This window comes from Amblyomma mixtum, chromosome 3 (assembly GCF_055824585.1).
Source record: "Amblyomma mixtum isolate Tamu chromosome 3, ASM5582458v1, whole genome shotgun sequence".
Taxonomy (NCBI): domain Eukaryota; kingdom Metazoa; phylum Arthropoda; class Arachnida; order Ixodida; family Ixodidae; genus Amblyomma; species Amblyomma mixtum.
Genome location: NC_143014.1, coordinates 29,353,643 through 29,374,184, shown reverse-complemented (window position 1 = coordinate 29,374,184; position 20,542 = coordinate 29,353,643). Strand labels below are relative to the sequence as shown.

Sequence of the window (20,542 nt, the reverse complement as noted above, 5' to 3'; positions counted from 1 at the left end):
ATTAGTGCGCTCTTCAGTTTCAGTAACTTTCTCCAAGATTTGGAGACACTTTTTCCACGATGTATGCGTGCCCGTTGTGTATACACTTTTCCCTTTATTGGGCTCGCCTGTCCACGTCTGTACGCGCACCGGCCGCGGCAACCGCATTTCGGAAGAGGGAAATGCAAATCCACAGGTGCACTGAGGTGGTGGTGCTTTTTAAACAACCCCGTGTGGTCTAAATTAATCCGAAGCCTTCCACTACGGAGTGCCTTGCCGCCTGCGGTGTAGCTTCGGCGCGTAAAAATCCAATATTAAGCCAATCCACACGCTCACTTCACTGACCCAACGACAAGCAATAAAATCAGAAGAGAATATTAACAGCAGCATAATCAAATTCTAGAAGTGTGTGATGAGAGACTAGTTGGTAAGGCATTCTGAAGACATCAAACTACGCAGGAGACAGGACACAGACAGGACTACGCAGACAGGACTACGCTCGTCCTGTCTGCATCTTTTCTGTGTCCTGTCTCCTGCGTAGTTTTATGTCTTCAGAAAGCATAATCAAAATTCCCCTTGTTTTGGGATGAAACATACAGTCAGTCTTCTGTTGCGATTACACAACCCGTAAAATCACCGGCCGCTTTCCGACTGTCTGAACGCTAAAATAAGGCATGCGAAAAATCTCTAAATTTAATCAGCGAACAAATGTATGTGCCTACCTCTCAACGGCATAAATAAAATGGCTAAAAACCTGTGCATGCCGTGGTCCCTATTTTCCCTCCTCTTTTCTTTTTCCTTCTTTACTCGGTCACACGAAACCCTCCCTACAGAACTCTTTTTTTCACTTGCTCGTACGTACATTACCTGGAACTATGTCCACTATGGAAACTGCTCAAGATGGCCGAAAGGTATACGTGAAACATGTAAAGTTTTGTGCCGTCGTTCAGTTTTGCGAATCGTCCATATTGTGTAAGTTCAACACAGCAACGAGAACCTGAATTTTGTTCTAACGTCGCCTCCTTAGAACCAGAAGCCCTTGCCCCGAAGGCGACTCAACTTCAGCTGGCGTCGCAGGTTGGCGAGACCGACGCCGGCCGCGGCGGCGCGACGGTCGCCAAGCGCTGCGTCGCGCTGTGCGCCGCGTCCCTGTGCGGACTCGTCATGCTCGTGTGGGTCTGCGTGCGGCTCGCGGCCGAGGCAAAGGCCAACCGCTGCGGCACGCCCGAGTGCGACCGCTATGCGGCCATCCTCAGCAACAGCTCGGCTTCGGCCGTCGACCCCTGCGAGGACTTCTACGAGTACGTGTGCGCCCGGTGGTCTGGCGCCCAGGACTCAGTTCAGGTGAGTACGGACCTCTGGTGGCCCCATGGTGACTGCAGAAGCATTATTATAACGTGATAGCGTTAAAGGCCCCGTTCACCAAAAAGTGTGTTGTCGTCGTTGTGAGCGAAAATTCAGGAGCATGGCTCTGGCAGTCAGAGAGCAACCTAGGAGGCAGGTGGGCCACATAGGTCACGTGACCTTGCGGCGTCATGACGACCTGCCCACTGGATAGTGAGCAGACAGCGCACCGTGGCAGGTGGCAGTTAAATTAACGATTGGTCGCTCGGGAAGAGCGACCTGGGTCGCACAAGGCCCAGCCCTGGGTGCACCTGCCATCGGAGGGCAGTGGCGCATCGCTTAACCGCTGCAACACTGTACCAGGAGTGGTACGAGGACTCCCAGGGATCCATATGAATGTAAAGTAGAGAATGACCTTCTGCATATGTGGAAATTAACACATTAACCCTATAGCGTCATACCCTTACGGCAGAGGTTAAGTGTCCCCTCCAATTTTTTTTCTAATGGCGCTGTTTCGCTATCTTGTCGAACCAAATCTTGGTCTGCACTGCACATAGTTTTAAAAAATGCTTTCATGGTCTTCTTCGTGCTCAACGTTGGACGTAATGACGGCTTCCACCATGCACAAGGCAGATCCGATTCGTGCTTGTGCATGGCAGTTCACAAACACTGCTAGTGCAGCTACGGATTCACACCAATCCCGGCATTCAGCGTTGCAGGTTGGTGTTGGGCGCTCGTAATAAATCGCGGGCTTGTGCACAGCATGAAATGGAACGTACGCATGCGATAAAGAAGCGATCCGCAAAAGAATGAGACTCGGCTCCAACATGACGTCATACGCAAGGCTTTTCATTTCGGCCGCACACTTCCCGAAAACATCCGAAAGCCCCGCAGTACTGAAAACATATTCCCCCTGTTCACGCTCGTGTTTCGCCTTGAAATATCTGCGAACTCGCGTAAAGCTATTGTTTTTAAAATATGCGTCAACATTTTTGATAGCCTGAGAGCCACATCGCAGCACGCGCTGAGGTGCTTGTCCAGCCATGCCTGGTGTTCCTTTGTAGACTGCGCATTTAAATGTCCCCCTCATTAAGCAGAATCACTCGTTTTGACTATGCACGTAGGAAAAAAACAAGTGTCAGAGCTTGTGGACTCAGCCGGTGGACATCTGCCCCGGTCCATCTGGGCCCATTCGACCCGTGTTGCTGATGAGGCGACTGTCGGCTCGTCCGGAGGAATTTTCTTTTTTTTTTTTCTATCGAGAGCTACATTACCTGCAGTCTCGCCGTTTCGCTGTGGGCCTTCGGCGCTACTTGTGCGCATGCGCGAGGAGCCGAGTGACGTCACAGCCACTCAGCTGGTGCGCCGCGCCATTCACCTCCGACCGAGAGGAGCCGCCGAGTTACGTCACAGCTGCCGGCGCCGCTCGCCTCCGACCGAGAGAGAGACGGCGCATGCGCGATACGCAGCTGGCGTGCCATGCTCTACTGCGCATGCGCGGCAAGGGGAGGAGGAGGAGGAGGAGGAGGGTCATGATGCGGCTAATGCGGCGATGGAAAAAACTCTCATGGCGGCCAAGGAGAGCGAGGCCGATGCTGTGCGGCGTAGGAGACGGGAGAAACTCGATAACCAAGGATATACTGTACCTCTCGCTGCGTATATCCTGGCATAGCTGAGCTAAGCCACTGCCATTTTTTTTCCAAGTGCTTTCCCAGTGACAGCTTTCAGCTCCTGTGCTATCACCTCTGAGAGAGAGAGTATCCAGTTGGTGAAACCATGCCTGGCCCGATGTCTTAGGGCACTTAGGACCCGCCTTCCTGATGGGGCGGAAGCCGGGCCGTCCGTCCGCGGATTAGCTTTTTAGTGCGATAGCACTTGTAATGGGCATTACCCGCATTTAGCCGTTGTGTGAGCGTTGATTTGTTTGTCTGAAGCCTGCTTGTCAGAAGCTTGCAGAAAAGGCTGTTGTTGATTTGATCAGCTCGACTAAGGTCACGCACTCTTCCACACACGGGTCAGTGAGTTCATCTTCGGCTGCGGGATCAAATACATCAGTTGACGCATTCTTTGCACTTTGAGCAGCCAGCGCAACAAACCTTAGCTCTCGAGAGGCGCTAATGAAACTTGAGTTTCTTGACTACCTCCAAGATCGAGTGCACATGATCATGCTTCACACTTTACCGTTGGTAAAAAGCGCCTTCATCAAGTACAACACGGCAAAGTGCTCATCTGCTCCTGCAGAAAGGCTGTTTTCATTTGCTTCGCTTACAGCAAGGCACAATCGCGGGGCTCTTTACTACCTGCGGTTTGAGCAAATGCCGTTGCTTAATAAGAGTTTGAAGTAAGGTAACATCGTAACTACAGAGGCTAAAATATATTTTTATTTTTTATTTCGTTTTTCATCTCAAATTCATTTCATCATGTTTCCCTTAATAAATACATTCAGATCTTTTATTTTTGATGTCTTCTTTCCAGTTTATACTCAGTGTTCAGCTTGAAACATCTGCTAAACTCACTGCCGGAGAAATAACTTATCGACTTTACAAACGCGGGAGCTTGCTCCTTTGAGCAGGCATAGCCGAATGCTGCATGTAACGAGTGAAGAGCCTCAAAAACACTTTAAAACTAATACGACTGTAGATGAGAGATGAACATCAGCTTAAAAAAAAATTGATTTTGCTAGTCTATTAAATATGGCCACTCATTTTTCTTCCTTGTCTGCTCAATGAAATATGGCGTCTGTCCAATGCTTTAGTTTTAACGAAATCAGCAGCGCCAACGCTGCACCTTTAAGAAATTGCAGTTTAATTAAATTCATGTGGCTTGGCTAGTTTAAGCCCTTTAAAAAACAGTTTGCTATATCGTACGCACTAAAATTTTAGAAACCATGAAGAAATCAACTATCGTATTATTGATTTCAATGATGTATCTTAGTATGGAAGATACAGTATCGAGAATCAATTCCCTAAATGTATGTTGTATCGGTATCGAAAATGCAGTTTTTCAGGGTACCGGGTATCGGTACCGAAGATACTTTTTTGAAGTATCGTGCCCAGCCCTGCCAAATAGGTGCCAATGTTTCGACCTGCCGGGATGGGGTGCAATTGGCACCTTCTCTTTTTTTCATTCGTTCCTCCCTCTCCCTCCCGGGCCCCTCCCCTGGCGCATGCTCTTTGGCAAGAACTATACGTATACATGCAGGCGGAGTGGCTATACCGGGTGTTTCATGTTCCCCAATTTTAAAAATATGCTTTTTGAGTCAGAAGCCGGCTTTTCGACACAGCATCGTCAGTGGTTTTGCACATCAGAATACTGCTAAGACGTGTTAACTAGTAGGCTGGTTAACTAATATTGAATCGTTAACTGTTTAACTATTGTCTCCTTATTTATTGAGAGGTGTGTAGCTCACCGTAAGTACTATCCATAGCTTTTATAATTTCGAAAACCTTCGGTGCTGCGCCCTACAAATTTTGGCTATTTCGACCAGTTGCGGGCTCTGGAGGGGTTGCTTTGCCTGCAAGCTTTTCTAAGGCGCTTGTGTTTTGGCATGATGTAGGCAAAAGCTGTTGGGCCACAGCGCCAAGGGTAGACTGCGTTTTTGAAATCTTGAAAACTGATACGGATATAAGTTATTAGTTACGGTGGGCTACAGACCTCTCAGTACGCATTGAGACTGACAGTAACTGTTAAAAAGTTAAGTATTCACTATTAGCTAACCAGCTTACTAGTTAGCACGCCTTAGCTTTATTCTGATGCTCTATACCACTGACAATGCCACGCCAAAGTGAAAAGCTTCTTCTAACTCGAAAAGCCTATTTTAAAAAACTGCACACCATCTTAGGTCTGCCATGGTTTTGAGATCAGGGAAAGAGAGATATGAACACCTTTTCATCACTACGCTGGGATATGGCATTAGATCTAGCACGAAATGGGAACACACGCATGCGCTTACACAATAAGTGGGACAAGGCTGTCATCAAATTTAATCTGACGTGATGCGAAAACATGCTTACAGTGATACGAAGGCAGGAGTGATAGGAAAACTCATATGAGAAAAAAAAACACCACAAAGAGGGAACACACACGTACACGAGCATTGATAATAAATAGGAAAAGATTATCTCATCTAGTCGCAACCAACGAACCCGGTCTGTAGTCAAAGGGAGCCACACACACAAAAAAAAGGGGGAGCGGAAGAAGTGGGTCCTTTCAGAGCCGCCAAACCATTTAATGAAGAGTAAAACGTGTCACTAGTTGTGGAGGCAACGACAGATGAGGGCACTCGGTTTCATTGTGGAATTGTTTTGGGAAAAAAAGAACTGAAATATTCAGTTTTGCACTTGTACTCGCGCACTTTTTTGTCGTGATCCAGACGAAGAATACATAATGAGGTCGAAAGATGTATTGTTCACGTGGGATACCAGTTCGGGAATGGTAAATGTCTTGAAAGAGCTTTAAACGAAGCACGGCTCTGGGATGTTCTAATGATTCCCAGCCTAATGCTTGTTTTGAAAGTATAGCACTAAATAATGTATCCTCGGCTGATTTACCTAGAACGTAACGTGCAGATCTGTCCTGCACTTTTTCAAGCTTATCGTTTTCGAGTGCAGTGGGAGGATCCCATACCGCGCAGGCATATTCTAAAGTGGAGCGCACGTTTGACTGGTCAAAAATTTTCCTGGTCACTTGGGGAAAATTGCTAGTGTTCCTGCGTAAGGAGCCGAGGGATTTAGAGGATTTGACAACGCGTTAGTCTATGTGCCGGTGCCAACTTAAAGATGGGGTCAGATATACTCGCAAAATATTTATACTGGCGAACAACTTTTAGGGTTTTAGAGTGTAGCACCGTTGGTCCCTGGAACACCTGAGGATTGAGGACGCATTGCCCCTAGCTCACGCTCTAGAGATTCAGAGCGCTGGCGATGTGGAAAGAGCCACGCGGCCGAAAAGCGAATCCCGTGGGCTGTAAATTTTGGCGGTGGCTGTGCTTTTTTCGGCCAGACATATCTTTCAAGGAGCAGCACATCAAGTCCAGTGACCCAAAAAAATAAAAAATCTCGAATCCAAGCTTCGCAAGCCAACTTTCATCGGTGTTCACGCATGTCAGTTCTAATCAAGGCAGCCAACAGTCACTGAAACCAAAGAAAGCGCAAGGGAGTGTTTTTATCTTTAAATTTTTTTAAAACTTGCAGCGTAGTTCAGCAGGAAAGTAATAGTGTAATTACTTTATGGCTGAAAAATAACTAATTAGCAGAAAAAAAAACTCATTCTGCCGGTGGCATCCGAACCCATGACCACCGAATGTCGCGTACGGTGGACTACCAACTGAGCTAACGCCGGCGGATGTGAAATCGGCTACTTTCGGGTGTATTTATGCTGCGTGTAACATAACCTTGAGAACCCTCTCATGCTACCTATGGCGTCAAGACTGCCAGAACCGAGGACCTCGTTAAGCTATTGAGCCGACAAGGGAATGGAAGTGAGGGCCCTTTATGATATTCGAAGCCAACAATCATTGAAACCAAGGGAAGCCTACGTGAGTGTGAAAGAGCTCCTGCTAGTGACTGGATGTGAGTGGGCGTGAGTGCATGTTAGCGTGAACTCATTCTCTTTGGATCAACCATTGTAGATAGTTCCTAATGCGTTTTTGAATATGCAGCTCGAAAAGTCAACAGAGAAGGTGGAAGGTACCTGTTGACCTTGAAATTAATATTCTGTGAAGGTTGCAACACAGATCTATGAAAATTACTGTGGGGCCGGGTATGCGTTAGGACACTTCACTACCACCGTGCAGCCATCTTCTCCCGCCTTCTCAACCCTTCTTGTCACGCCATCACCAACACTTGTCATGTCCAACATTCTCGAATAAAAATTCTGAAAATTGGAAAATTGTAAGGCAGTGTTATGGAAATATTGAAGGCAATGGCCCATTCTTCTGGTATGTATACACGATGGAAAGAAACAGGAACAGAGCGGAGCCTAGGCGCTGCGCTGTTCGCATTTCTTTTAAACACGCTGTAACTTCGGTGGTAGCAAAAAGATGCTAGAGTTGTCCGTGATGCATTCTAGGACGACTCTAACATATCGAGGTAACAGCGCCATCGAAAGAAATTCGAACAGCGGAGGGCGTAGGCGCCGCGCTGTTCGCGTTTCTTTCCATCGTGATAGTATACAAATATTTCTTTTAAGGTGTTCCCATCGATCACATCGAACAATTAAGGCTGCCATTGAAAACCATTGGGGAACGCTTTTCACGACAGCAAAAACGTTAATAGAAAAAAAAAAATACAAGACTGCCGTCGGAGATCTGCGGATATATTGATTGTTATAATGAAATCTTGCACTATACATAAAGGAATTGCGCTCATAAATGGTTTCCCGCTCAAAAATGCTTTTGTCCAGAATTGTTGGCTGTGCATCTTCGATCTGTTTTTGTATGTAGCACTAATCGACTGATGAACTCGTGGCATCACGGCTCACGTGTCCTGTTCATTGTGTGAGGAGGGGCCCATTTACAACAACGCATTCTTTGGAATTCGTTTTGCGGAAAAGTTTGGTCCAATGTAACTTTCCCTCGTAAATTTTCTCGCCCTTGTAAGCATTACCTTTGACTGAGATGGCGCGGCCTTATTGGCCCGCTCTGCGTAATTCGCACTAACGGGACATGGTCACCTCGAAGTCGCGTGAGCTCCCTTCTGCATACAGTATGCTCTTGAAACTGCATGCAACTTCCTCACTTTCCTTACTCGGTGTCAACTGAAGCTGCAGTGTCGCACACGTTCGAAAAGCAAAAGGGGCAAAAGAGTGTCGAGGACGCTGCGTAAGGCGCGCTTGTTTCTTATTGAAGATCACCACACGCGAAGTGCGTGCGCAATGAACAGCTGCTTGTTCTTGCGCAGCACGTTCTACGGACGGAGGTGCAGCGCGACGTGTTCACTCGGCTGCTGAGGATGGACGTTCCCACCAAAAACCAGCGGGCGTGGCACAAGGCAGCCAAGCTGCTCCAGACCTGCCTGGACGTGGCTCAGAGGAGCCAGAGCCCGGTGGAACCGCTCATACGCTTCATGCGCCACGTGGGCCTCCGCTGGCCCTTTCCATCCCACGTCGTCGTTCTGGACCTCCTGGTCAAAATGTCGTTGTACTGGGGCATTCCCGTGTGGGGCGCCTTTCAAGTGGACAGCCTCAACCGGGATCTTCGCCATCGGCCCCTTCTCGTGTTCGGCGAGACGGTGGAGTTCGACCAGTGGCTCCAGCGGAAACACGCCATGTTCCACGCGGTGCAGTATGACCAGTACCTGTCGGCCTACCTGCGCGTCTTCGGGCTGCCTGCCAACCTCACGAACGACACCATATCAGCCATCGCGGCCGCTGATGCTCTGGTCGAGCGAAGCCTGGTCCCGCTTCTGGGCCTGCTAGGGGACAATATCGTGACTTTCGCTGGTCATCCCGGAGGCGTGAACCTGACTGATTCTCTCAACCGGCTAGCCTACTGGACCAAGGAAAAGTACACGACAGACGACATCATTAGAGTGCAGAACTTGAATCTTTTGTACGAGATCTTGAACCTAGCGACACTGGCGCGAGCGGACGTGCTTTCTTTGAGCTTCGGTTGGAGTGTGGCCCGACAGCTTGGCCAGTATGTGTCTCGTGAACTGGCCATGGTGCAGTATTTCGCGTTCGAGGCGGCAGACGAAAGCCTGCGTACAGACTGCTTTGATTTCGTGTGGTCCTTCATGACTATCAGCATGGGCACACCGTACGTGGCACAGAAGGTTACCACGGAACTTCATCAAGACGTAACCGGGCTCGTCAGGCAGCTTCAAGATAACCTCGAGCGCATTATCTTCGAAAGCTCCATCCTGTCACACGACTACAAGGAGAACGCCAGTTTTATCTTGCGTAGCATGAAGAAGGTACGCTCTCCCTCCTGCATTTTGTGTCCCGGAGCTTCATTGTGCAGTCCAAGTTTCATTTGTTACTCGACTTAGCGCAGGATTCACGTCAGGAAATTAGCCAGTAAAAATATCATCAGCTAAATTTGCCGTGTGACAGGATTATTAGACGCTAGCCAGTACTTAGGAACGTCCGCAGTTTTTCTTATGTTGAAGTGTAAGTTACAAATTAGCCGCTGCCAAGACACTGCAAAATACTGCTTATGAGTGCGGTTAGGCTTGCGCAGGGAGCTTTGAGAAAATGGAGATTACTTTAGCATTATAATTATCCGACACTGACTTCAGTCCGATACAAAATATTATTTTGGGATATTTGCTAAGCAGGTAGCGGAAGTAAAACCTTCGAAATCAATTCACTGTTCCAAAACAAATGGATTGTCTTCGTATTCATCTGACTATCAATACCTATTACTACTCGCCAAGTAAACACTGGCACGCAATAGGAGGAAGCCAGATAGTGAAGCGGGTATGATATTCAGGGCTGTTCACCCCCACAGACTGACGTGTGACATATGATGCTCATATTCTTCTATAAATTTTTACTTGTCACAAACAATTGGCTACCGCGGTAGCGAGCACTGGCTTTTGCTCCAATAGCAACGTTACAAGGCTCATAATGGCGTACATTCATCTAGTTTGACCATGCAATATTTGCGGTGACATTTATTGCTAGACATTACGAGAATCGGCAAACGTTTTCGCAGTTCTCTTGGACAAAAATTGCTCACTGCTGTGTTGCGACGGATGCGCAGTAGCACTCAAGTTTAAAAGCAAAAATATATATAAACGCTTTACATGTACTATCAGCAAAAAATTAAACTAGAACCAGAGAGCTGAAATACCAACACAGAAACACAAATATATTTGCTCCTGGAGAAGAAATTTAAGCGAGGTTGATTAACATTTCTAGAGTACACTCTCCGCGCCTTCAAATTGAAATTACCGCCCTCCTATACTACTAAGCTTCCTTCAGCTACGGCCTTCTCATTTTGCTGTTCGCGTTTAAGCTGTCTTGTTTGCGTTATAAAATCGATTAATGCATCGGGAAGGAAATATTCAAACAACTTGTTCTTGCATGCAGAGGCCACAAAATGGCGCGTTCAAATTGCATTCTGTTCGGCAGCACTCTTCAAGCCGACTTGTGTGTCAGTTCCTATCGCATCCCACAAATAACTGACCAGGATATGCAACCGCTGGGCAGTGCATTCAGCTGTAGGGACGCCAGCGGCCTTTTCTTTACCTCACGTCATCGTCGCTGTGTTTGAGACGCCGCGCGGCAAATAATATGTCGATCCAGCATGACGTTCTCGATAACGACAAAGTGAACAAGGGAAAGGAAAGCCTCATGGTGGTGCTTAGGCAAGCACCCTGAGGCTTTCCCCTCCCTTGTCCACTTATAATTATAAAGAACCGTCTGTCCAACCTCTCTACCAACTCGATAATGGACAGTTATTGCCTTCATTGCAACCTAGGTGACAGCGTGTTCAGATTATTTCGTACGAGGCAGTCAAGTAAATAGGAACGCAATAGGAAAACGCACAATGAACAGTCGCCAGGAATGTGTACCGTACGCGCGCAGGTGCAGAGGGCAAAACGCTTGTCTATAACACTTTCTGGGCGTGTTTCGGGCTGAACACGCGATATCTATGAATAACATTTGGTTAAAAATGGTCTGGATATAAGCATGTGCAGTTAAACTTATAGGATTTCGTTGTCATTTTTATTGTGAAGCAATACTACTTTAGCTACCACCTCAGCCCGTTCCAGCGCGAGGCGGTGGTAGGCACCACTTGACCTTTGGCATGACCTTTGGCATGACGTCATACCATCTGTGTAAAAACGGGGCCCCATCTCGCGCCGTCGCAGCGCGAGGCTGGTAGGCACCAACGGCGGCCTAACTCTCGCTCCTCTCACCAGGGGCGCCGCGCGCGGAGTGACGTCATACCATCTGTGTAAAAAAAAAACGGGGCCCCATCTCGCGCCGTCGCAGCGCGAGGCTGGTAGGCGCCAACGCCGGTTCGCTCCTTTCGTCAAGCCTGTCAGATGCCGCCTCAAGCAAGCAAGACACTTCGGCAGAATGCAAAGAGGACCGTGCGACTAGATACAGCGCGCGCATATATACCGAGAGATCGTGCATGCGCAGAGAAGATAAAACACAAAAGCAAAATACGTGCCACGCAGTCGCCTTATCAGCAAGATTCACTCAAGAAGCCGCACTCTGTCGAATACAGGAGTAACGAAGGGTCGCTTAAATGTACAACCTGGGATAAAAGTAACTGACCCCTCTTCAGAGTTCCGAACCGTGTCGCTCTGGAAGCTTTCACTGACTCTATTAAATGTTCTAGCTAACTTTGACTCTCTGCCGCACTAGAGCCACTGGACTCCTAATGTCGAGAAAGGAGTGGAGAGGTTCAGTGCGCCGGTTGCAGTGCGGCAATAGGGTGCATCGATCCAGCATCCTGAAAGGAATCGAGGCATCCTAGTGCGGCATAGTGTTCCTGTATATGCTCCCGCAGGGAGCAGAGTTGCGCGAAGGTCCGCCAATATGTTCCAAGCTCTGCCACAGGAGAAGGTAGGTTGGAGTCACCCTTCCTCCCGCTGGTGGTTATTATACCCCCGTCGCATAGCAAAGCAGACTGCGGTCAAGATGGGAGTCGGCTCAAACATCGGGAATGAGTTAAACGAAGTGCAACATTTGACGTTAGCTGGATCATGGGATCGACGCTCCACGAATAGTGTTACGAGAGGCGCGGGGAAAACAGTTGCGCAGCTCTGGTCCTTGCACAGCATATATAGGAACACTATTGCGACATATATTTACTGTATAGGTGAATGAAGTTGCGCATAGGTCCGCTATAATTCTCTCCCAAGCATCCATGCTATGAGGGAAAGCCGTAACTCTTGCATGCAGGAGGCAGACTTTGTGCAGTGGTTAGAGCGAGTGCAGGCTCTGCCCTCTTGTTTTTGGCTGCCGAACTTGCTTTATTCTAGCCAAAACACTGTTGCAGTAAATGAGACAGCTTGTAAGTCATGCGCTGGCTGCACCAAGACCTGTCTCAGTGAGTTACGAATCGCCAAGTGGATGGGCGTCATCTGTTGTAAACGACGAGCGTTTTCTTTTTAACAGTTTGCGAACACTAGCTATAAGGTTGCATATTTTTTATCAGAAAACATCGTTTTCAATGAACATGTGCACTCTGACAAAATGAAATGCAGCAAAGCACGAGAAGAGTAGGTGTACCCATCGACTGTCGGCAGCAACTTTCTGTGGCTATGCAGCTAATTAGGCAAGACAGGAAAAGGGAATGAGACGGGGCTTCGTCCCATTGTCGTAGGGAGTGGCCTATATCCGTCCTAGCGACTCCGCACCGTCTCCCCCTTCACCCCGCCGCACCCCTAACCCGAACAAAGAACAAAGCACCTCCCACATCACGTGGACAAAGGCGCTTCTCCTGCGCTTTTCTGCCTAGCCTCGACTGCATAGCCACAGGAGACTGTCGGAGCATTTGGCTTCTCCGCAATGCATGCATGCTTTTCAATCACGTGATTGCGTTTGTCCAATAGAGGCGCGAGCGGCGCAGAGAAAACAAACGCGAAATTCAGGTAATGTATACAGTAACTCTAGTGCGACATTGTTCGCAATTTGGAAGGGGTTCAGTAACTGTAGTCCCCGATAGTAAGCGATCCTTCGTCACACCTGTATTCGGCAGAACGCGGCTTTTTGAGTGGTTCTTGTTGACAAACGCGGCTGCGTAACATGTATTATTTGTCTATCATTTATTTTTGATCTTCTCTGCGCATGAACGCTTCAATCGAACGTGTTTTATTTCCTGTATAAGCACAAAAACATTTAAAGACCAGTGCTTGGACCCATTGCCAAGGGTAAGTTGTGGGTTCAACAAATAAAAGTGCATTGTTAAAAGCAGTCGCCACGAGAGTTATTTTACTAGAAAAGTTACTGTAATAAAAAGTAAGTAGCATATATGCTGTTTACGGATACAGAACACTTTACACAAGGTGGAATAGCGTGCAAAGTTAGCGAAAAGAGAACATAACATTGCGGTTTTTCACAAATGAACACATATTAACTCGATGTCTGGGATCAAAGAATTCAGTACTCATCTAATATGGAGGACAATCTTAGGCATTTAACAACAGGTAATGAATGATCTTTCTGCTTTTTCCAGCAATTTTGATCAAGCCTAAGGTCAAAAGGAATTTTATCCCTAACTATTGCACCTGCATATTCTACATGTCGCTCATTACATAAACATTTAGTATGGGGAAGATTGAAATCGTTAAGAATGAAGTTTCTTGTGTATCCTAATGGACTGTTAAATAAGGAGACAGGGATTTTTCGGTAAAAGCACTGCCTCTGACCCGAATAAAATAGTTGGTATTAACGCTTGTGAACGTCTGCGTTCCTTTGTCCTTTTTTTGTTTTTGTTGTTATTCTAAACATTCTCACCTTCATCGGAGGATTTCCTTGAAACGGATTCTTTCCAGCTGCGACAATGTACGAGTATTAGCACTGGCTGACTCTCCGCCTGTCTCCTCCGTTACCCTTGCCGTTCTCGATCGCCGACTGCCAGCAATGCCTTTTCCCCTGACACGCGCTGGGGACACCTGACATGGCTGTCATGAATGCACTCCCTCCTCAAACCCAAACCCACCCGCTGCACACAGCATCAACCGGGTCGCCTGTTACGCGTTCACTGCGGTAGGCTTCTTAGACACTCCTGATCTTTTGTGGCAGTGTCCACACGTCGCTTTCCTGGAGGCTTGGCTAACGAACTTGTACGCACCGGCGTCCAACTAGTGCGCACTAGAGTGCGCCTGCATTCCGTCTTACGCCCTGCTCGCAGTGGATTGGAAGCTACAATCGCGAGGCGACGACCTCTCTGCGCCATTCTCGCTACCTCTTGCCGTGGAGTGGAGGCACGCGGGGACACCTCCAGCCAGGTTGAGACGCGCTGTGTATTACTTGTGAGCTGCATGGGTGCCACTCGGGCAGCATGCCCCCATCACAAAGCCCGGTGCAATCGATGAAACACAGAGTGTCCATCCGAGCAAATCCGAGCCTCACAGGCTGAACTGCCGGGTCCAGGTGCTGTTCTGGCCCGAAGGCATGCGGAGCGAGCGTGACGTGAACAGGCTGTTCGGAGACGTGCCCGACTTGCGGATGCCCGTCTTTCTGGACAACTGGGTCCCGACCCGTGCGGCGTTGCGAAACGTCACCGTGTCGATTACGCCACAGGTGAGGCAGCTGACCTAAATCCGGCTTGTTCGCGCTCATCTGCAGACATGGCCGCAACCAGTTAGAGCTTCCCACCGCTTTACGAAAACTTTTTAAATATTGGATAGAAAAGAATGCCTCGTGCGACATGTTGGCGAAAATAATATCATGCGAAATAAATGAAACTAAACCTCAAGCAACAAGTTAAAAACGAATAGGTACTAATGGTTTTTTTCTCACGCTTTTATGGATTCGCTGGAACCATTAGACGGCAAGGTGAAGGTGCAAAAAAGAATGCCGAATAGGCTATTCCGGAAGGCATCGGATTCAATAATTTAATAGCTATTATCGTGATGGCAGTGCGCTTCCTGAATAAGCTTATTTTTTCGCTTTGTTTCATAAAACAAACTGACATCGGTTCAACTCATTCCCTAGTTTTTTTTGTTGTTTTTTTTTCGCGAACAGAGAGCGCTTCATCCCGTATCCTGTCGACGATCGCCTGTCCCTGCCATTTTAATATTTCTTTTTTTGTTTGACAGCTCCGTGATACTCGGGTGAAGCGGGAAGGGCGCAGATTTTATTTTCGCGTCTCTTTTTTTTTATCCCAACGTCAAGTTAGTCACAAGCGTGAAAAAAAAAAAAAGCACGACAGCCACCTAACCGCTCTCACGCTTCGCTGAATTTATCGTTTTCGTCGGCGCTTCCAAGAGGCGGCTATTCCTCTGGCTGTCCCTCTGGTCATGCGTGTGCGCAAGTATTCACAAGCCGCCCGCAAAGATACTGGAGCATGAACAATCCGAGCGTTCGCTGTGGTCTGCGCGGCCCAGAGCGCCAAGGCCACGCATCGATCGATCTGACTGTGCAAATATGATAAGGAAGTACTTTTTATCGCGCCTGGCTGCTGCATTTGCGTCGGTGGTAGACGAAACCTTGAGCCGCTTTTTTCATTGTTTCATGACGGAATGGTCCGTGCCCCAGTTCATCAGTCGCAAAATGTAGAGGCTGTGCTAACAGCAATTAGGCACCTCAGGTCGTGTCGCACTTGGCACATTACTCGAGTTGTTGTATGCACATACATTCATGGCTGCTGGAAGACGCGCATTGTGAGGTTAACGCAGCCTCGCCAGTAATTCGCATCTCAGCGAGAGGCGGCGATACGATACTTGTCGTTGAAGAAAGTCAAAAATCGCAGCAAGCAGTTCATGCGCGAAGCCCTGCGCATTCGTATGATGGCTGTAGAGTAGTTGAATGAAATATCGCTAATTCGACCAACCATTTCGCAAAGCAACGCTCAGTTGATAACTGTCCGTTCCTCGACAGGATATCACCAGCCTCAAAGCACTGATGTCCTGTTCTGTCCCATAGGAATGGTTGCCCTGCTTGAATTTTCGTCAGCGGTACTGCCTCTACCCCATGTCGCCGGTATCAGGAACGCTTCCATTTCTGCCCTCCACTTTGTTGCTTCCGGAGTTTGTATATAGCTTCGCATTTTACGCCGCGACCCTGTGACAGGAGTGCATCGTGACATCTTCTGGTTAGCAGGTTAGCACAGAGCAAAAGCCTGCCTTTCATCGATTCGTGCGAGGTCTGGAGGAAACGGAGCAGCTCGTGGACCAGTGCGTAGCCAGAAATATTTCTCAGTTGGTGTTCATATGTTAGCAATTGTTGTGCTTTTATAAAAGCCGGAGGGTTAGTTGTTAATAACTACGTATAATATCAGTAATGTCTACATAAAAATACCAGCGCACACAGTACTCCGAGGACTTGATTCGTAAAGAGCATTTATTTTCTCATAAAAAAAAAACTCGCGCGAAAAATCGCTGCTATTTATGATATTTTCGCATTATATGCAACAACACAAAAGCTTCTGCTCTCCAACGAAGTCAGCAAATGAAAACGAATGACATTTGTCAGAACAGTTCTACCCCATGCATGTGAGCCGGTGGCCGATCGCAGAGGCACCTGAAAAAAAAAAATCAGTTTTTATTTTCGCGATAGTTTATGGTCATTTGAGGACGATGCAAAGGACGAGAAAGTCGGCTCATGTGAAAAGGGATGTTTAATTGAGTGAACTGTGCCTACGATTAAAAGAGTGCCACATACGTCGTGCGATGGCGAAGAAGAGTGACTCCTTTCTGCAATGACGTCCGCTTATAGAGCTTCGACAACGTACATCAATCTTTTCGAGAATAAGCAACAGTGAACGCAAACGTACCAGAACATTCGTGAATGATTCGACACAAAAATAAAGACGACTGTTTGAAATTCAACGCGTAAACGCCGGACCATGAAAAAGAGCGTTTTAAAATATGGTCGCAGCAATACATGAAACTTGTGTGAGCTCCTCTATCAGCTGAACATTACGTAGAATCGTGCGTTCCCTTCCGCATCTTCAAAAAGTAGGAAAGGAGTCTCTCTGCTCGCGTTCAGGCTACACATTCAGCCGAAGGCGCCGGCGGTCGACGGAAAGATGCGAAAGGACAGTTTCCGGAGTGACAACAATATCTCGGTGAATGTTGAGAAGTGCACCGTGACCGCAGCAGCCGCTCTTGCGACATTGCAGCTCTGAGATACGACTTGAGCCTTCGGAGCGTTGAAGACGAACTTTCCGCTTTGGTGGTTCTGGTGGACAGAAGTGGCCAGAATCTGTAGCAAACGGTGGATATTTAGGCACAAAGCCTTGAGGCGAACGGAAGCCGCCTGTATCGCAGAGGCGGGCTGAACATCTCTGTTCTCCCATTTTTGTTTCCAGACCAGAACTGCGCCAGACAGCTCATTAAAATAAACAAACCCAGCTAGAGTGTGGACATTTTTTCTATGTCTAGACCCTGTTCCACTCTGCTGATGTTTTCGGGGTAGCAGTGCAGAAAGAAGCTCAATGCTACCATTTTGCTTTCGGAATCACTCCGAAAGCTGCAAGCGGAAGTGGTCGAGAAAGGGAAGGAATAAAAAAGTGCAGCCTAAAGTACTCCCCCACAGCTCCTCCGCAGCTGCTATGGACTTCCATGTATTTGCACACGAACGGAGCGCGGCGTCACGAGTGTTTTGCTTTCGGCGAAGACTGCGCACCCTGGTTTTGGGCATGCAGCCTTGACGGGCTGCTGATGGCATGCGTGCCCCGCGGAAGAGCGTCAAGCCGGCCGCGATGCGCGCAGGTGTACCGCTTCCCATCGCTGGGCGCCGCACCGGTCTACGACGTCGGCAACAATGCGCTCGCGGTGCCAGTGGGCGCCACCAGCTTTCCCATGTACTCGTCGGAGCTCGTGCCGGCTGCCAACTACGGCGGCTTAGCACGCACGCTGACCGCTGCCATGGCCGAAGCCCTGTACTGGGAGCGCCACCCGTGGCTACGTGGCGCCACACTGTCGCTGTACCGGCGCCGCCTGGATTGCCTCGTGTCCATGTTCCACACGTACCAGGGACCAGCTCGCGTGGGAGCACCAGGCAAGCTTGCCGCTGTGTATATGCTGCATGTGGGCACGTGCGCCAGCGATAATATCGTTCTCGCTCCGACTTGAGCCTTGCCCCGCACCCTGCTACCCTTTCTTACTAATTCAAATCATATCAGTTTATTCAAACATCGGGAGATCTCGCATAGGGGCCCGGACAAAATCCCTAAAATATCACTCTGCCCGTTCAACTGGCAGAGTGATTCCCTTACTGTTGAGGATGTGACCGATTTTTTCCGTCATCCAGGAAGTTTTGAGAAAGTTGAGCACTTTTCGAACGCAAGGTTATGGCCAGGAGGTTTCCAGTTTGTTATTTTTGTGTCTGCATGCACACCGTCTCCGTGTGCAGCGAGTGCTTGCGCCATAAGGCGGGCCTTATACAGCAGGAGGGAAATTGTGCTGGAGCGTCGTATGGGAAGCGGTGCCAAGAAACACTTGTGGTTGGCCCGCTCTACCAATGCAAACGAATGGAACAAGCTTTGAGGAATGGCAATTAGCTGCAGGGTGCAAGTTCCTGCCTGTGCCATCCATGCGACTTCTTTTCCCGCTGCGTGGTGGATGTCCCTGTTAAGCAGACTGGTCCTGTCCGATGTTTCTGCATGAGCTACCGCTGCAGGAGTCGCTCTTCTCAAGCACGCACGAAGCTGCAAACAACTCTCAAAGGAGACCCTCCGGCCAATGGCGTCGCCGTTTATCTCCTTTCACTGAGGAAAGAATGCAACACCGTGCTGACCTGAACTTGTCTTTATGTCGAAGTCAACACGCTGTTTTGTGCCTGTCTCTGGTCCTTGTCTTTTTCGCGCTGTTTTCTTAGTTGAAATCACTAACTGGTACGGCGACGGATCCCGAAGGTATGAATCCAACACCAAGTCAATCGCGCCTAATCTTAATGCAAAAGCTTAGGGTAGTTAAGGACTATCAACAATAAATTTTTGATTCTGTGTTTTCTTCTTTCACACGATGCGTTAGACATTGGTATACAAGGAGCACCCCATGGTATTCGCCTCCGGCCACTAAATAATTTAGAATAGAATTTCTTCTTGACGCTGTTTCTGTTTCGGTTTCATCACTAAGGCAAGCATGCAGGCATTTTCACAGAAATTGCTCCTTCAGTGGAGACATTAGGCATGCATTCTTCAGAGCACATGACATACCATTATCACATCGAATATTTAGTCCGCAAACTATCAATCACAATTGGTTCCATACGCCAACACTCCTCAGTATTTCCACTTCCCATTAACATTCTGCTTTGTAATTCACTCCTTTCGTCTGTTCTGAAGTAGTGCTCATGAGTATTAGCAACAGCTACAGCAGAAAACATCACAAAGTTGCTACTGCTTCAAAAAAGGGCAGTTAGATTGATTTATAAAGCTTTTTACCTTGCGCATACAGGACGAATATTTAAGCAGCTAAAAATTGTTAAAATGACACCTTTGTATAGCTACAGGCTTTTGGGACTATGTAGAGAAGGCATCACTAAAAAGGACAATAGCGACGCTTGAAGACAACATAAATACGACACCCGTAACTCAGAACGTTGACACATTACAGGGCACCGGAATGCTTCGCTTCAGCTTCCCACCGTATTAAATCGATACTCACCTAATAGCGGTAGATTTCACATTTCCCTCCTTTAAATTAATCTGTGAAATGTTTACACGAATATATGCATTTCTAAGCGCACTTTATTCCCTCTTGCGGCGTGTTTCTCTGTATTCTCATCTATTTTCCCTGACTTACCTTGTTTTGTTTTTTGCTATTCAATTACAATTCCGTTAATTATTTATACATTTATGTAAGCGTGACTTGTCCGCTGTCATATGCCGTCATATACGGGGGCAGCCGCCCCCTCAAGCTGTTCTTCGAAACAGCGTTTTAGCGGCTGCTACTTTCTTTGTATCAAAAGGAAAAATAGTGTTATTATTTTATTATTGTTATCAACTATCATTATCAATTGAAAAAAAAAAAATCAGACAAGACATATTTCGCGCCGCGTCTGCTCTTCGCAGGTTACTGCGTTTCTCACTTCTCTCGTTTCGCATTTAAACGCGATAGCTCAGTTCGGCTAAAATGCGAAGGACAGGCCATTTTATACCGGAACCCTTTTCTTGCCTCCGTCCAAAGCAGAAGGCGACGGCCGGAGCGCAAGAGTAGCGGTGATGCGCAGACTGCTTACAATGCGGACGCCTCATTTTCAGCCTTCTTCCCGCTTGCGTCTGTATCCGCCACAGCATTTCGTCTCTTTGTCCTCTGCAGGGCGCTACGGCGCCGCGGATGGCGTGGACCAGTCGGCGGTGTTCGTCGCGTCCTGGACCCTGGCGCCGCTGCACGCAGCGTACCGGAGCGCCTTAGCCGGCTCTCGGCGCACCCTCCTGAGCGGAGCGCGCAAGCTGGACGCCGAGCAGCTGTTCTTCGTGAGCTTCTGCCTGTCGCAGTGCTCGAGCGAGGACTCGCTCGACAACCGGCTTCTGTGCAACGTGCCTCTCAGAAACTTTCCGGCTTTTGCTAGCGCTTTCCGTTGCGCCCGGGACTCGTATATGAACCCTCAGCGTCGCTGCCTCGTGTGGTAGAGTGCCGCC

The 20,542-nt window shown here is 48.2% G+C and overlaps 1 protein-coding gene across 1 annotated transcript; it reads left to right on the top strand.

The window, feature by feature from the left end:
• The first annotated feature begins 1,143 nt into the window (after positions 1 to 1,143).
• On the top strand, positions 1,144 to 20,533 carry LOC149349521 (neprilysin-1-like). Its single transcript, XM_089575463.1, has 5 exons — positions 1,144 to 1,323; positions 8,223 to 9,236; positions 14,290 to 14,532; positions 17,667 to 17,955; positions 20,220 to 20,533. The coding sequence occupies exons 1-5, from the start codon at positions 1,144 to 1,146 to the stop codon at positions 20,531 to 20,533; spliced, it is 2,040 nt and encodes a 679-aa protein (XP_089431589.1).
• Positions 20,534 to 20,542: the final 9 nt, after the last annotated feature.

What these genes read in the sequence shown, in the direction of transcription:
- LOC149349521 (XM_089575463.1), top strand. Translation starts at nt 1,144, where the DNA reads ATGCTCGTGTGGGTCTGCGTGCGGCTCGCGGCCGAGGCAAAGGCCAAC. An exon ending in GCGCCCAGGACTCAGTTCAG is followed by an intron (nt 1,324 to 8,222) that starts GTGAGTACGGAC and finishes GTTCTTGCGCAG; the next exon opens with CACGTTCTACGGACGGAGGT. An exon ending in CCGTGTCGATTACGCCACAG is followed by an intron (nt 14,533 to 17,666) that starts GTGAGGCAGCTG and finishes CGATGCGCGCAG; the next exon opens with GTGTACCGCTTCCCATCGCT.